Below are 17,409 nucleotides of genomic sequence, written 5' to 3'. Positions count from 1 at the left end.
TTTAAACGCATTCAAAAGATCTAACGTAAAATCTAGACGATAGGAAGCCTTTTAAACAAATTCAAAAAGAGACATTTGGCCCTAAAACGTAAAAAAAAAAACAGAATTTTAGTGTATGGTCCTTGAATCTTAAAATTTTCAAAAATAAAAAAGGAAAACATGTTACAACTCTTTCATTAAGGGAATTGAGTATGTCACATACCGAAATTTGAATTTTATTCGAGCCGGTTATAACTTATAATTAAATGAGATTTATCACATAAATAAATAACACTTGTATATAAAAACGTGGCCATTTTTATAGCCTAGAAAAACCGAAACTCTTTCAGACTAACCATATTGTTTTTACCCTAAATCCAAATGCCATGTCGAAAAGTATTTAAGAAGAAAAAAAATGTTAAAAAATATAATTTTTGCATGGTTTTACTAATAAAAATGGTTATAAATAAATAAATATATATAATTAAAATTAATTATAAACTAATATCTTTTAAGACACTAAATCTTTATAATAAAAAAATAAAAATAAATTTAATGATTTTAAATAATATTTTTATTTTAAATCTACTTTATTTATTTATTTCTACTTTTTCTTCAATCCTCACCAGTAAATGATATCGTAGAATAAAACACCTACTTGATTAACCCAAAATAAAGCAAAATATGCAATGCCGTGCGCCTACTCAAAAATTTTCATAAACGCTGAGACAGACTAGACTAGTATGTCAAAAATACAGGATGCAAATTCAGGACAGGAGTCAGCCAGCCTCAACACAGAATGCCACACACACACTTACAAAGAGTAATTATTAAAAATAAAAAATAAAAATAGTCCATTCAAGAATTAAAAGAAAATGCTCATCAAAAGAAACCCATAATAACACACAGGCCAAATTTGATCACCATGAGATTACTTAACATTCTTATAAACTTTATAAGCTTCAAACTTGGTAGGATTGGATTTGTCCTTGGGAGTACTATTAAAAGGGAAAATACTAGGTATTGCCCATCTAACATCAACTAGTGCTCATACTCAAATTAAACAGGCAAAATTAGGTTCTCAAGTGTCCAGTTCACTCATCATCTTCATCATCGTCATCAGCCCCAGCCGCAGAGTTCAGTGCATTCAACCTCTCTATCAACTTAGCCTTCCTTTCCTCATATGTCAGTTTCTTCAAGTTGTGCCTGCCACAGAAGTAAACATTCAATCAAATTTTCAAAGTAACTACCATCATACATCATCGTCATCTCGAGTATCACAGCTCGATGGTTGTAAATCAATCAGAACCCTGGGTTTTAACTTGAAAACAGGTCTCTCTTTGTTTCTTTGGAATATCCTAATTCATTGCTGAGGTTTTTTTTTACCCTTTTTTTTAATCCATCAAAATTTCATTTCCTATAAATTATTTGGTCTGAATTTAGAAATTTTCCTCCACTTTTTTTAAGAAAATGCAACCACCAGCTTTTCGATTTCTAATCCAAGTTTCAGTTGAATATCCAAATGTCTTTACATATGCTTGACATCAATTTGACAATGTTACCAGTCCAAATCTGTAATTCAGTCAACCAGAGACAAGTTCTAAAACTTTAAGACCATAGACAGCACATAGAAATGTGACTTGAATTTTCTGAACACACCCTTAGAGGCCCCATCCAGTGCACCATTTTTACTGCACAAAAGCTCTTAGACTCTCAAAGAGCTTTTAAGGATGTTGCTTTGGGAATGGAACACTACAAGGCTCAGACATGTGGTATGAGACACCCATCTAAAATGCATCCAGGTTTTAACCAAACTCAAATCCCATGAAACTTAGAGCCCGTTTGGTAGTGATTCTAAAAAGCGTTTCTAACCTTTCTAACACTTAAAATTTTTTGTCGTTCAAGTGTTAAAAAGGCTAAAAACGTTTCCTATAATCACTGCCAAACACACTCTTAGATATGGAATATTGCAAGAGGATCAAGTAACACACTCCAGAATTCAGATCTCATAAGGTGCAAGGATGGAGTAGACACGAAAAACAAAGTCAACAAAATTCACCTTCACATAAGTTTTAAAACTTTGAATCCCTATTACACATTAAGGATTAGTCAAAGGAATGTTCTTGGCCATTATTTGCTTTAATTTAACCTACAATATGAATTGATGGCAAACAATTTCCTTATAAGTAAACAAAACTTCAGCTTAGTCTATACACCTTATCCATCTTTGACTGGTTTTTTGCATAGTGGTTGTGGAAACAGACACAAGAATTGATATTTCAACAATTGTACATTTTCTCCTTTCATTGTCCTTTAGCAACATTGGGAAAGGCAGTTGAAGCTTAACCCTAAGCATCTTATGGGATCACACATCATATGGAAGTCCCAAAATCTCAATCTATTTATGTATTTTAATTTTTTTTTAACAATATTTATTGAGCCTCAAAATTCAAAAGCAACAAGTATCATCCAAATAAGAGGAAAAAAGTAGGCCTTACCTCTTATGCACCTTTGGAGGCTCCTTCTCAGATTTCTTTGGGGTGGGATCAGCTCGTATGGAAGCATGGACCTTTTTGTACATCTCCTCTATGCCATCAGGTTCAATACCTCTCTTTATGTACTCACTAAAGTGAGACTGATACTTCTCTGGCTCGTCTTCCATTAAAGTCTGCATAGTTCTCAACAATGTAAGAAATTATGTGCATGAGATAGAGGGATTGGAGTCTCTAATCAAGTACCGCTAATAATGCAGGATTCAGAATCACAATTTTTCCCCCCTAACATCCAAGCAGACTTAGATCTCACCGTCATATATGCAGCAACATGGCCACCAAAGATATACTTGCGGTGAACATCAGCATCAAGTTGCTTACCATCCCTGCTGAATCCAGCAAACCTCTTGTCACTGTGAGGAATATCAAGTCCACCATCCAATGCTCCCTGGAATTAAGAGGAAACAGGTAACTGCTGAGGCTCAAGATGAAGAGATGGTTTGAATGGGCAAATTCAAAATTAAAGAATCATCTGGAATCATTTGAAGGAAGTTCATTACAATCACTTGGTGAACAACCAAATAGCATCATAGTGAAAAGTACTCATAATTCAAGAATTTATTTAGAAATAATCACTTACAATTATTAATTGATTGATTATATCAAATATTTCCAATTTTATAAATAAAAAAAATGAAGCATTTTACAAGTTAATAACAACAAATGATTAGATGGAGTTGACCTCTCTTACAGAATTGAAAATAATTCAAAACTTCTCCACAGATGATTAGGAATTACATATTGAAATGTAATGTAAATGCTTTTGAAGCATTTACACAAGAAATAATTGAACAAAAATAAATGATTACTAATGTAAAATTCAACCATGAGAGAAGTCTAATACAAACAAACACAGAATAAACAACATTATCAAGAAGTAAAAAGGATGCTACATGAGGTATAACCCCCAATAGAAGAAGCATAAGGAAATAACTCAACTAGACAAGTCATACCATAATAGAATAAGCACAAGATGGAAATAGTTCAACCAGACAAGTCATCTTCAAATTCTGCCACAAACTTAATGAGAAAGGGCACCACAATACCTTGAGAGCACCAAAAACACGATTTCCAGTTGTTGTTCTTACAAGACCAACATCAAGAAGAGCACGGAAAGGCCTTCTGGTCTCTGTTGGTTCAACAGAAAAATCCTCACCAGTTGCCTATAAGCACAGTTACTTAAACACTGATTAGTGCTCCTACAAGATAGGAATGAAAAAACATGTATAAATCAATAAATCATCCAAAAAAAAAAATGCTCAATACCTCAACATTTCCCTGATATTCCTCATCCATCTCAAGCATTTTCAAAACTCGGCGAGCCAGGAGAAGTCCAGTACAATAAGCTATGCTCATGATAGAAGCAGTGAGAATACTTCCACATATAGAAGGTGATATAGACTAATGGAGAGTAAATATATACCTGCCGCGTAATTTGTAAGACCCACTTCAAGCCCATAGTGAGGCAGTTCATGGGAATAGGCCGCTGCAAGAACCATATCACCAGCAATACTAGCAGATATAATTTGAGCAGTTATATCCTTGTTCGTCTGAGAATAGTGTTAAGGTTTACAAAAAGAGGAAAAAGAAACAGTATGATTGTCTATTTACCCCCAAAATAAGACCTTCAACTATATGTCAAATAAAAATAAATTTTCTTTTCGAAAAAAAGAAGCTAATTTTGTGATTCTCAGTTAATTATTAAAAATTTCACACTACCCTTACTAACTGATGAGATTCGAAAGGGTCCTAAATATCAATCAATATATGCATTTTCAAACCACATCAGAAAAGTTTTTCAAATTTGATCATTCCCCAATGGGAATATTGGAAGTTCTAGAGCTCCTTGGTGTTATATAGACATGATATGCAGAGTTCTTCCAACTCTTTGTTCTAAACCATTCCCTGAATTCCTTGCACTTCTCCATTTTTTCTCTTCTTTACTCATAAGACAACTGACACTCCAATATTATTAATAATGATAACCTAATAATGTATAAAAAATAATATTTAAAAAAAAAACCTTTTAGATTTGGTAATAAATTATAAGTACCGAAAAGAGTATATTCTCCCATGTGACATAACTTGATCAATATATCCTTCCAACATTTGGTAACACTAGATGACCAAGCTATCTGATCAGCACTTAAGCAAACAGAAATATCTTTCAATGAGAAAAACAACAATTCATCGATAAATTTCAAACTCCATCACTTCTTCACATCTCATCTGCCTTTGACTATCTAATTATCTCATGGAAAGTTTTGTTACAAGGTCTTCATTTTATGCAGGAACCCAGAAATCATGTATCTACTTAAGGAAATTGCCAGCATAGGAAAGTTGGTGAGCAAATTTAATATTTTAATAATTATTTTAAGTAATAAATTTCTGTGTCTCCCATCTTAATTACATACCAGAGGGCCAACCAGTACACACGCATAAAAAGTAGAATCAAACTTGATATTAGGATACAAATCGCACGACAAATCGATATTTTGGAGTGTTGTACTTATTCTTGTCTTGATTGATCAGGCGAATCCTGGCACGATAGTCTGTCTTGCCCGCTACACGATTTGCAAATAGCACACCATCAAAATAGAGCTAACCAAACCAAAAGGAGGCTACCACAATATTTGAAGGGGCAAGAGGAATACTATACCTCGCCTTCTCTTGAACTTAACTTGAAACCGCTTAGAGTAAGCCCTTGTCTTTTGTGCTTTAACAAAAGCCTACAATGAACGTAGCAAACGCATTACCAATAAGTATATGTTCATTCTAGCATGATTAGGCATTTAGCTCATTTCAAAATGTGGAGAATAGCCCCACATGTCCTTCATTTTTCAAATTCTGCAGTGAGCCTCAAATTCAATATAGTTTATTTACAATCAATTCCAGAATTAATTTTGTTGCTAAAAACATATGCATATAGCTGCCAATTCCACACCTCATTAATTCCGCTAAAAATTAAGAAACAATTTGGCAAGATGGATTAAATTCCGAAAAGTTACTTAACAGCATAAAATTCAGGGCCAAATTGAGATAATCATATCATATTTTTTTCAATTCAGCGAAATATTCAGACAAAAATTAGAATATTTAGTTAAAATATAGGAAATTCGATCGAAATACAAGAAAGGAATTCCAAATTTCGCTTTGATGTGAGAATTGACAACTAAAATGAGGCTTAAAAAAACCGCTAGAAAAAACCCGAAATAAAAGAACCAGTGATGAAGAGCAATAATAGTAAAGAAAATAACTAGATCTTAAAAGTATATATATTTACATATAAAATAAGAACATAGACATTCAATTAAAAATCCAAGTAAAGCCGCAGTGAGGTCCGTTCGATTCCTGAGAAAATGTAGGGGAAATGTTTTCTTCTGTTTTCTTTGATTTTCCTAGGTTTTCTCAGGTACCAAACGGATATGTGAGAAAGAAAATTGAAATACTAGGGCAGAAGCCTAGGCTGTTACCATTGGCGATGGTCTCTGGAGCAGACACGGAAGAACGGAGCTGAATCTATGAAACCCTAAACCCTACGGGCTTTTATAGATGCATATCAACGGCCCTGATTCGTTTTCATCGATATCGTCTTCTACTCACATTGTCTTGGACCGGGTCCTACTCTTCTCGGACCGAGCCCGGCCCATCTGATGAAAGAAACGAAACTAGTCCAATCCAAACCTAATTTAATATTTTTATAATTTCATGATTTATATCTCTTTCTCACTTAATTTGAAATCTATTTGCCTAGTGATAATATTAAAAAATATATATATAGTTGTGTATACAAGAAAAATAGTAAAGTCATGACTCTTACATCTATACTTAAGTTTCATATTATTTTTAAAAATTCTTAAATCTTTAAAAATAAAACTTAAGATGGCACTTGATTCGAGGTTCATTTCTCGTGTGATAGAATTTATAAAAATATAATTATGTACAAAAATAATAATAATTATTGTAAATCAATTTTTATTCATAAATTTTTAATGTTAATTAAGTTATTATTCTGAGTTTTAAATTATTTTTAAAAATTACTAGTTTCACTAATGAATTTAACATATTAAGTCTTATTTGATTTGAAATTTAATTGTCTAGAAAATATATATATATATATGATTCTATGTAAAAAAAACGATAAAATCAACTTAAATCAATTTTGTTCATAAATTATTGGTATTTAGTCGAATCATTATTTGAGTTTTAAGTTATTTTTAAAAATTACTAGATTCGTTAATGAATCTAATGTATTAAGATTTACTTGATTTTGAGTTTGTATGCTTAGTAAAAAAATTTATAAAAATATGATTATATGCAAATAAGAAACTAATTAAGTCATTCAAAATGAATTTTGCTATATAAAGTTTTTATCGAGTTTTATGATTTTTTAATGTTACTGAGTTCCACGACTTTCTAATACTATTTAAATCGATCATTGAGTTTCAAATTATTTTTAAAAATTAATAAATTTAAAGTATCAAATATATTTTGATTTGTAATTTATTTATTTATTTAAATAATTAAAAAAATTTATATTAATACTAAAAAAAATGATATCATATTCAATTTTTTTATGATTTTTAAATTTTTTTTTTGTTTAAATGAAAATAATTTTTACTTATTCTCTAAAAATTATTATCTATTTCAATTTCGTCTTTATTTAAAAAAAAAAACGAGAGACAAAGAATACTAATCAAAAGTATTATAAATTTTTTTAAATATATTTTTTTTATTTTTTTTTAAATAAATAGACTTTAGCTCTCAAATCGAGTCACATCTAGGTTCACACAACAGGTTGAACCCGTGCCATGGACGGGCTTGTCTAGATCATAAAGTACAATTAGATCAAATCTATGAAGTCATGTCCTTGGACTAGTTTGTCTAAAGGACAATGTTTTGGCCAATCTAGGTATATATAAAGGGAGCGACCTAACTCCCATGTCTTCATTTAGGTACATAAATGACCTTAAACCTAGTTGCCATGGACAGTCCTAACCTCATTCCAACCGAAAATTCACTCAACTTCTCAACAATGGTTATCACTGACTATAGTAGGTGCCAACCAATCACAACTAGGGTTTTTGACAACTTTGAAGTAATTCTAAGCATTCAATCATAACCCAAACACACCATCAGATTCGCTACCCAATTATGTTAGATTGCTTTACAACTTTTAACTTAAAGTATCTTTGAACCTTTTAAAATTTAAATAATAAAATAAGATAAAATTTATAGCAATAAAAAGTATTAAAAAAAAATTACATATCTTTTGAAAATATAAAAATAAATATGATATTTTAAAAAAATCCTAAAAATAAATTATTATTATTATTATTATATAATTATAAAAATATTAGATCAATTAGGTTCGGGGTTCTCTAAACCGTGGCTCAACTCCAATTCACATTGTGTTTAAATTAAAAAGACCTGTTTGATTATATCAGGTCAACCCGTTCAAATTATATATAACGTTAAACATTGATGAAGGCTTAAACAAATATTGTTACTAACATTTTTTATTTTCTCTCCTTCATTCTCCTCTACCCTTTCTCCTTAATTCTTTTCACATCACTTACCATTTTTTTTTTATTGGTCTCATGACTAGCTAAATCTTCCAAGGAGATGCATGGGAGCTTGTCTAGCTGTCTTGTATCGCCGACAAATTCTAATGCAATTATCCATTAAGCATTGACAAACATTAAATTACTCAACCAATTGATAAAGTATAATCTTAACCCCCTGTGACCTATCAAGCATAACAAAGTTGACCTTTATTTTTTTATTTATTTTCTTTTTAGGGTTTGCTTCTTTTGTCAATCATCTTCCAAAAAGGCTAAGCTACTTTGATATTAGCTCCATGGACGGCCACTCCCAATCTATAAGGACATGTGATGAAGCCTAGATATGACTACATAAATAAACAAAAATTGGAGGGTAATCCCAAGGAAATAAGAGAACTATGATTTCTTTGATATTCCCTTTTCCAAAAATGGTTTCTTTCTTGATAATCTTTTCTTTGCTTTTATATATATATATATTTAATATTATTAGATAAAAAAGAGTGGAATTAATAAATAAATAGATGGGATGAAGATTAAAAAGAAAAAAAAGTCAAATGATACATTAATATGAAGTAATATTTAGTGGGGGAGAAGAAATAACTGAGAAGGCAAGAAGGGCATTGCAGAAAAAACCCATCTTGGTGTGAAGATTTGGTGCTCCAAAACTGCCAAAGTGACGTGGGTTTGTGGGGTTGGATCTTGGGAAATTTGAGAGATTCATGTTTTCCATGGAATCCATGGTCTCAATCTGATCACCACCAAAAGGATGTCCCAGGCTGATGTCTCTTACAGGTGGGATTTCAATTCTCCTTTCTGCAATTTTGGTTCCTAATTTCCTTTCATTTCAGACCCAGACTTTTGTTTTCTGTAATGGTGTCAATCAAAGTGCCCAATTGGGCTGTTGATTGATGGAGGAGAGGACATTGGAGGCCCTCTTTCGTCATAATTCACTAGGCATTTTCATACTTTCTTTGAACATTAGACATTAGATTTATGGATGGAGATTGGTTTAAATTGGTAAGAATTTTTTCCTGCCCTTGTTTTTGTTTCCACGGCTTCCTTGTTTGTTGAAGAAAGGTTTTTTTTCTTTCGTTTTCCTTTTGGTTGTGATAAATTTTGAAATACGATGTGTGAGAAAAAGCTGGATAAAAGCATTCTAAACCCCCAAATCCTTCACTTTCAACAATTTTCCATTGTAGGGTTTTCCGCTGGTGTGAATTCTGATTTAGGAGTATGAAATCATGGTCAATTATCATGTTCAGATTTGAAATATTGTAGAAAAGATCAACCCCATGAACAATGTCATGACAGTGGTATTCAGGGGATGCCCCATTATAATTTAGTAGCATGAAATCATGATATAGATATGGTTAGTTATATCGGAATATTACATTTATAGGGAACTTCAAGAAAGTAATTAATCATGTAGAGTGACAAGAAAATTCAGCCGTTTATGCGGTATGAGTTCGTTGTAGTAGAAATGTTGCTGCCTCCTGCTCATTAGGATATGGTGCAAAACAACAAAAAATTCAAGCAGTTAACTACATTGGATTAGATTAGTCGGAGGCAAAAGTCAATAGCGATTTTTTCATAAATGGTGACGTAGAGTTGACGTCTGGGGTGGTCAGTGTGAATAGGTATTTCAGAGACATTTGTGGAACTACATTTATTTAGATTGTTAGCTGTGGATCTCAATTTTAGCCGTATATGGACCAACTGGTTCTCCATTCGATCATTCCTGTCATTCACTATACACCCTTTTGTCTTGTAGAATTTGGATAAGTCATAGTATTTCACCAACAGTGTTATTAATTATCTTAAGCTCCAAAGAAACATTAGTTCATTATTTCATCTTTTCAAATTCTATGAATAGCTTTGTATTTTTTGGTGGAAGCATTTCTATGGATATCTAGAAAATACCGGTTTTTTCTCTCCATATATTACATTATCTGATCATCATCTTTAATATAGAAGGGGGTATGCAAAGCGTATAATTTATAGAGAAATGGGGTTACTGCTAGTTTCCTTCTTTGTTGCATTCCTACCATTTCTGTTGCTGGATACATATTTTTTGTCTCATCGTGTGTCTCTGATTTATATTACCTTGATTTTAGAAAACCTTAAGATCATGTAAATCGCATACCCAGTGATGACCTCAGCAAATTATCTATGCTAATAGATCCCTGCTCTATTTATTCTATCATCTTATCAAAGTTGAATATTGGAAAATGATTATTTGTTGCTGGACTATTGTAACAATCATTCTTATCTCATACAGCCCAATACTGAAAATTTGAATCAGATCCAAATAACATTGTGTAACACAACTAAGTGAGCTGACCTCATTTCCTAAAGTTATATGATTGCTCATTTGTTTTTATGTTTCTCTATACTTTGCATTTTATGGTTTTGATGTTTTCTTATATGATGCATGGTGTGGTTGCATGCCAACTATTGTGATGTTAAAGTTGATATTCTTTTTGCCTTTTTCTGCTTGGCAGTTGCGGGTCTTGTGGGTACCCTCTGAATTTAACATCTTCCAATCGTATCACCTCTGGTATAGGCTCCGAGTATCGCAAATCCATAAAGAAAGGTCTCATCTCTTTCCTTTCTGTTGATCTCAGTCGATTCACACAAGTTGACGAGGTACACTGTCTTCCTCTGCCTTGGGGGGGCCATCGTTCAAAAACTAAACTCTTGTGCCGTAAATGTGGAGTTCTTATAGGCTATGGATATGGAGATTCACCTGCTCTCTGTGGTTTTGACTTAGCTAACTCATCTAACTCAGCTTGCGAAAAGTTTGTGATAAAGATCCGAGCTCTACAACCTTCAGAAGAGCGCTAACAAAATTAATATGGAGGGTCCTTCTAGATACTATCTTACCTCCATCAAGGACCTCCCTGAAGATTGTCTTAATTTTATTTTCCAACGGCTTGACTGCAACTCTGATCGTGAATCATTTGGTTTGACCTGCCATCGTTGGCTTCGCATTCAAAACATAAACCGTCGGTTCTTACAGTTCCAATGTTCATTCACCCAACTTGACGTTTCCTCATTATCTCAAACCAGTCCCACCATTAGCTCTTTCCATCTCAATAGGCTGCTTACCCGTTTCCAGCTTCTAGAATCATTATCCCTTTCTGGTTGCACAGAGCTGCCTGATTCAGGCTTAACTCCTTTGCAGGATTATGGTTCAAGACTGCAAACTATTTTCCTGGATTGCTGCTTTGGAATCACTGATCAAGGACTTTCCCTGATTGCTACTGGCTGTCCTTTGACGGTTATTAGTCTTTACCGCTGTAATATCACTGATGTTGGGTTGCAGAACTTGGCAAAATCTTGCTCAGCTTTAAAGGATGTGAATCTTTCCTACTGTGCACTTATTTCCGACCATGGGATAAGAGCTCTTTCCCAAAAATGTTGTCAGCTTCGGGCAGTTAGCATATCTTTCTGCAAGGGTGTGAGTGGTGTTGGATTTAGCGGCTGTTCGCCAACTCTAGCTTATTTAGAAGCCGAGTCATGCAAACTTGGGCCAGAGGGGATAACTGAGATTGTCAGTGGAGGTGGACTTGAATATTTGAATGTTTCTAATCTGAGATGGTGCATTACTGGAGATGGTTTGGCAGCAATTGGGGCAGGACTCGGTACAAAGCTGAGAGTTCTTAACTTGCGAATGGGTAGACTTGTTAGCAGTGAGTCTGTTGCAGCAATTGCAAAGGGATGCCCATTACTTCAAGAGTGGAACTTAGCATTATGTCATGAGGTGAAGATCCCAGGGTGGAAGGCTGTCGGTGAAAACTGTCACAACTTGGAGATAATACATTTGAATAGATGTAGAAATCTTTGTGATCAAGGGTTGCAGGCTCTGAGGGATGGGTGCAGACAACTCAGGATAATGTACATCAATGGATACTATCAGGTCAGTGTTGCAGCCATGGAGATGTTTAAATGGTCAAGAAGTGATGTGCAGATAAAGGAAGAAGAAATAACCATTGTGCCTAACTGGCCATTTAGATAAATGCAGGATGAAGCAATCAACTATTTAGAAGAAAACTTGAAAAAAAAACCATCAAGATGCTTGAACTTGGCTGAAAATTTGTGTGCCATTGAAGAAGCCACAACTGCTCTAATCATTGATGAAATTCCATTTAAGTTATTATTAGGTCTTAGATACATTGATAAACAGATCTCCGTTTCTAAGATTCATCATTTAGATGATCCTCAAATGAGTAAAACTCATTCTTCATAGAAAACCAAATATTTTTATGCTCTATGCTTCATTCACTCTGCCTTTTCTTTTTGTTCTTATGCAATGTTAATTGTATCATAATATTATGGCTCCAAGATTCTTCTATTGAGCTCAGATGTATGAAGTGTAGTACCCTCTATCAGTCAATCAATCCACCTATCTCAGAAGAAAACAAAAACGATGATAAATTCACCTTTCAACTCCAATTAGTTGCGGCATGAAAGGCTTTGCCCACATCAATGTGATATAATAATTATTTCAGCAACAGATTCAGAGAGGTAGGTGCTATGAACTCTGACATGAAATTTGCTCTGTAAATAGAGGTCAAACAGATAAAAGAGGAACTCAGTTTCACTCTTCACAGTCCAAAGATCCAAATAACAAGAAGTAGCCAAGTGCAGCAGTATCTATCTCACAACCTATTTGAACCACATGGGTGGTTATGAGATCCTTAGAGAAGAGCTAAGTCTGTGAACCCTTATGAGATGCTTAGTAGAAGCCTAGGTCCATGACAAGTACCAAAAAAAAGTAATAGCAGACATTCACATTTCCGACTTGAATAGATTTCAATTCCATTCCATATTGAGAAAGCATCTGTGGAAGTTTTTAGCAAAATCTCTCTCAACTTTCCTCATGGTAGGCAGGCTTAAAGACTCATCACTCCTTAAGAAGCCATATCAACATCAACAAATGGATATAAGAGAAAACAAAAGGTGCAAAAGGGACCTAAAATTTTGTGCCCATGATCCACAGCCAAACACTGCTATCTGGGGTCCAAGTCCCTAAACAATTTCTCAGCTGGAGTCCACCATCCAAAACAAAAAATTGAAAGAAATCACTAACAGGACCATGAACGATCACGTTGTGATAAACATTGCAAGACATCAAGCAATTGATAATACATCCTCAACCCACCAGAATTTTCTATAAGTTCATGCTAATTCAGCTAGTAAGAATCCTCTTGAGCAACAAATTGGGCACGCAATTGGAATACAACAATTAACATTGAACCAGTACAGTGTTCCATATCAATTTTTATGTTCCATTACAATTTCCATCCTTTCTTATATTTCAAGGGGTCTTTGATCCAAATACAACATATTATGCAAAAACAGTAGATCACTCAAAATCCTACAAGAGATTCTTTTATTTCATGTGAACAGCAATCCACTTGAATGGGTTCCAGCTTGACTGGCAGACGGAGAACCTTTATTTTATGCAAACAGCATCAAATTCAACAACTCCAATCTTTACTGGGGGCAGCCCTATCAAATTCCAAAGAACTTTCACTTTACACGGACTGCTTGTTGCTGGTTAGTTCCCTTTTGAAGATGAATAGAGATTGGGAGGGATCAAACTAGTTGCTATCTCCCCACACATTATCCCAGGCACCCGCAGGAGCAGCCTTAGGTCCCTCAATATAGTTCTGACTCGCATGGGGATTGTGTGGAGCAGGAAGTCCATCAGGGCCTGGTGGATTAATCTTTTTGGACTTGGTTCTGATACCCAGCAGTCTGAATACAAATCTAGCTAGCTCTCCATATAGCATACCCGAGCGATCAAAAAGCTGCAAACAGTAAAATTCAACAGTCCTAATGTGAGAAATCATCATCCAGCTCAAACTTATCTGAAAATACAATGACAACTTCCCAATTCAATCATTAGTTCATTATTTGGTATTAAGCAAGACAAGAAAAATATAAAAAGCAGCACCTGGAGAAGGGCAGACATGAACAAGTGGAATGCCTGGGTATTCTGGTCTATCAGAATTGAAATCCGGCCAAAAAAGGTTACTACACCTTGCATCTGCCATCATGTCAAAAAGAATAAAAGTTAAATATAAGGTATACAGTTACTTCTCTGTTCTCCTTTCATTTAGGTTTATTTTACCTTTGAGCTTTGTTTTCACAACATAAAAACCCAGCAGAAGCTCATGGATAAAGTTACTCAAACACCAATTATACCAAAAAGAAAGAACTACAATAGGGAAGCTCATTTAGGCAAGAACCATCACAACCTGCCTCCAAATTGAACAGGATATATTGCTGTGTGTGAGCCAAAAGAATCATCTAATTCTTTAATCTATTTTATGTCAATGAATAAAGGCATGGTCACCTAGGGGCTAGGAATACTGTAATTAATAGCCACTTAAACAGTCAACACACATCTTATGCAGTGGATAATCTAATTTTAATAATGCCGCATCAAGCGATCATGAGCATAAAGCATTAAAGAACTAACTTTTTCTTCTACTTAATATGTAAAAAGACCGACTCACAAACAATAAAAATGGTTTAAGAGCAGGGAAAACGATCCCACAAGTCTAGGTTAATCACCAGTGAAGAAATCTAAAGATCATCCAGCAACTTTCATTGCCTAGATATCCAGCAACCATACTGTTAAATTAAAAAGCCACTTATTTTTACTTAAAAAGAAACATTATCTGGATCATGAGCTCGACAATAATCCATCAATAGATAGACTTGAAGAATCAGCCTAAGAAAGCAAGAACTAAACAAGCTAAAGCATTACAGCTTTTGCAAATGTCAAGTATAAAGAACCTAAAACCTGGTGAAGGTAGCCATGAGAAGCAAATGAAAAAGGAAAGGGTGATGTTTTCTTACCACCCGGAGAAAGGACATCCAAAAGCCTGGTGGAGATGGTGGAGGACCATATGGATTATTTGGATCCTGATCACCATAAGGACCCCCCATTCCCATTCCAAAGCCACCCATTGGACCCCCAAGACCACCCCCAAGACCACCACCACCATACATTCCTCCACCATACATGCCAGACCCTCCATAAAGCCCGCTGTAACCACCTCTATACATGTTGTTACCGTATAGCCCACCACCATAATTCCCTCCATATCCACCATATGAACTGAATCCTGAACCCAACCCTGAGTTATAATTCATACCAGAACCATAACCTGATTAAACATGACAAATCAATGAGCTCCAGCCTCCATTGCATAAACATGGAAGAATAAAACATTAATTATTTATACAAACAGATACCTCCATAACTGTTCCCATATGTTGTCTGCTGCTCCCAGGGCCTCGTTGGTAGAGGCCTCCCAAGAGCATTTCTATTTACAACTGTATTCCTATTTGTGGTGGAACCGATTTCACCTGGATTTGCTGTTCCTGAAGCCTCAACTACATCACTAGTATTACCAGCCGATGAGGGTTTAAAAGGCACAGGGCCAGATGAGGTCCCTGCTCGCTCCCAAGGCTTTGGAGGAGGATTATTAGCTGCAAAACCCAAAATAAGATAGGAAGAAATTTCTGACTAATGTATTGCATCAAATTAGAAAACACAATCAGACACCAAAATACTGAAACTAATATGGGTGCTGTAATAAAGTATTCAAGTTATAGATAATTTAAGAGGCTAAAATTGAAACAGCAAACATAATGTCAGGCACATGAGATCAAGGAGGAACCATTCATTGGTAATCCTCAACTCTCAACATCATTTGGTGAGTCAAATTAAAATCATACCATAATCATCAAAATCGTGAAAATTTTAAAGAGTTAATCAAGGAAAAAAAATTGAAAGAAGGCAGCAAAATTTGATTTTTCACCCGCTGACAGGAAGCAATATCAAAATAACTGGAATGACAGAAAATAATACTTGCCCAAAAAAGAATTCCTGGGGAACTGTTTTCCTTCAAGACAAACAGGACCTAACCCAGGGGTTCTGCAAGAAGTCTAAATTGAGAAACCCGAAAAAAGGAAAAGGCAGACAAAGTTGAAACCAGAACTGAAAAAGAGACATGAAAAGAAAACCAAACAAACATTACGATCCTTTGCTTAAACTTCTCAACTCCAATTAACAAATTAGGAAAAGTTGAGCCATTTAAGCAGCAAAAACCCCAAAATATGTTCGCAATATGGAATTGCAGACTCTAATCATATTGGTGGCGGTAAAAAAAGGTGAAAGGCAGGCAAAAAAATTGAGTTTTCACCGATCCCAACATGAAAAACCTCAACAAATGGGTTAAGAAATTTAAGAAATTAAAGTTTTACTACAAGCAATTTCTGAGGAACTGTCTCCTTCAAGACAAACAGCGCCCAACTAACCCCCGCGAGGTTCAGCTGGTGGTCTAAACTAAGAAACCCAGGAAGAAGATGAAGTCGAAAGGGACAAAAGAAAATAAAAATCCCAGCATATAAGGAACAAACCTAAAGCACATGATTCAAAACCCCAAACCCAAATCAGAAATCAAGAGAATTGAACGATACATGCAGCAAAACCCCCCGAAATTTCTTCAAAAAATGAAAAACCCCAGTAATGAAACAGCGAATGATAAAAATATCCCAAACCCACATCAGAAATCAAGAGAATCAAGCAACTCAATAAAATAAAAAAAACCACAGAAATTTCTTCAAAATACAGATTTGCAAAAGCCCTAAGGGTAGCAACAACCATAGATAACATAATAAACAAAATCGAAACCAAAGATAATTGAACAAAAATAAAGAAAAAGAATAATCGAAAACTCACCACCCTGCTGGGGCGGATTGGAATTGGAATCCATAGGTCGAACGAAGAACAGAGAGAGGGATTTATTGTGTGGCCGTCTCTCTCCACCACAAGTCCAACCACCGCGTTGGGTCAAGGAGTAAAGGCCCACCACCGCCAGCACCAACGTTTTTATCGTTTCTATTTTTTTTATTATTCAATCATTCCCATTATCCTTACTTCAATGGAGATCTGTGCCCGATATCCCACCCTTTTTTGTTTTTCCTTTTCTTTTCTTTTTTGCTTTCTAATTTTCTAGCGCCATGATTGGCGAGAAAAAATAGATATAAAAAGAAAATAAAAATAAATAAATAAAAACGAGCATAAATCTACGCTGTTCATAAATTCTAGGGAAATAGAAGAAACTAAATAACGAAAACAAATAAAAAATAAAATAATAAATTTATATATTTTAAAATTATTTAATTTATATATATATAAAGTAGAACTTACATGGTACAAGGTAATATGTAAAAATAATTTATTAATTTTAAATCTATTTTTAGTTTAACTTTTATATATTTTTATAAAA

General features: G+C 34.3%; 4 protein-coding genes across 4 annotated transcripts; 2 read left to right on the top strand and 2 right to left on the bottom strand.

Annotated features, from left to right (window-relative positions):
- Positions 1–823: 823 nt before the first annotated feature.
- On the bottom strand, positions 824–6,134 carry LOC100242372 (large ribosomal subunit protein uL18). Its single transcript, XM_059738315.1, has 9 exons — positions 6,005–6,134; positions 5,191–5,260; positions 5,004–5,095; positions 3,955–4,081; positions 3,798–3,877; positions 3,578–3,694; positions 2,785–2,919; positions 2,478–2,647; positions 824–1,185 (listed from the first exon to the last, which is right to left on the bottom strand). The coding sequence occupies exons 1-9, from the start codon at positions 6,005–6,007 to the stop codon at positions 1,074–1,076; spliced, it is 906 nt and encodes a 301-aa protein (XP_059594298.1). The 5' UTR covers positions 6,008–6,134; the 3' UTR covers positions 824–1,073.
- A 2,527-nt stretch (positions 6,135–8,661) lies between these two features.
- On the top strand, positions 8,662–12,366 carry LOC132254083 (uncharacterized protein At4g08330, chloroplastic-like). The gene is made up of 2 exons (XM_059738314.1): positions 8,662–8,887; positions 10,597–12,366. The coding sequence occupies exons 1-2, from the start codon at positions 8,862–8,864 to the stop codon at positions 10,937–10,939; spliced, it is 369 nt and encodes a 122-aa protein (XP_059594297.1). The 5' UTR covers positions 8,662–8,861; the 3' UTR covers positions 10,940–12,366.
- LOC132254081 (uncharacterized LOC116803646) lies at positions 10,950–12,366 on the top strand. The gene has a single exon (XM_059738312.1). It carries the CDS (start codon positions 10,950–10,952, stop codon positions 12,111–12,113), a length of 1,164 nt encoding a protein of 387 aa, XP_059594295.1. The 3' UTR covers positions 12,114–12,366.
- A 951-nt stretch (positions 12,367–13,317) lies between these two features.
- Positions 13,318–17,195, bottom strand: LOC132254082 (uncharacterized LOC116803646). The gene is made up of 5 exons (XM_059738313.1): positions 16,860–17,195; positions 15,368–15,604; positions 14,969–15,279; positions 14,058–14,150; positions 13,318–13,911 (listed from the first exon to the last, which is right to left on the bottom strand). The coding sequence occupies exons 1-5, from the start codon at positions 16,891–16,893 to the stop codon at positions 13,702–13,704; spliced, it is 885 nt and encodes a 294-aa protein (XP_059594296.1). The 5' UTR covers positions 16,894–17,195; the 3' UTR covers positions 13,318–13,701.
- Positions 17,196–17,409: the final 214 nt, after the last annotated feature.

The sequence above is a fragment of the Vitis vinifera genome, chromosome 7 (genome assembly GCF_030704535.1).
Source record: "Vitis vinifera cultivar Pinot Noir 40024 chromosome 7, ASM3070453v1".
NCBI classification, from domain to species: Eukaryota; Viridiplantae; Streptophyta; class Magnoliopsida; order Vitales; family Vitaceae; genus Vitis; species Vitis vinifera.
Note: the sequence above shows the minus strand (reverse complement) of the source record. Positions and strands in the feature narration are given on the sequence as shown.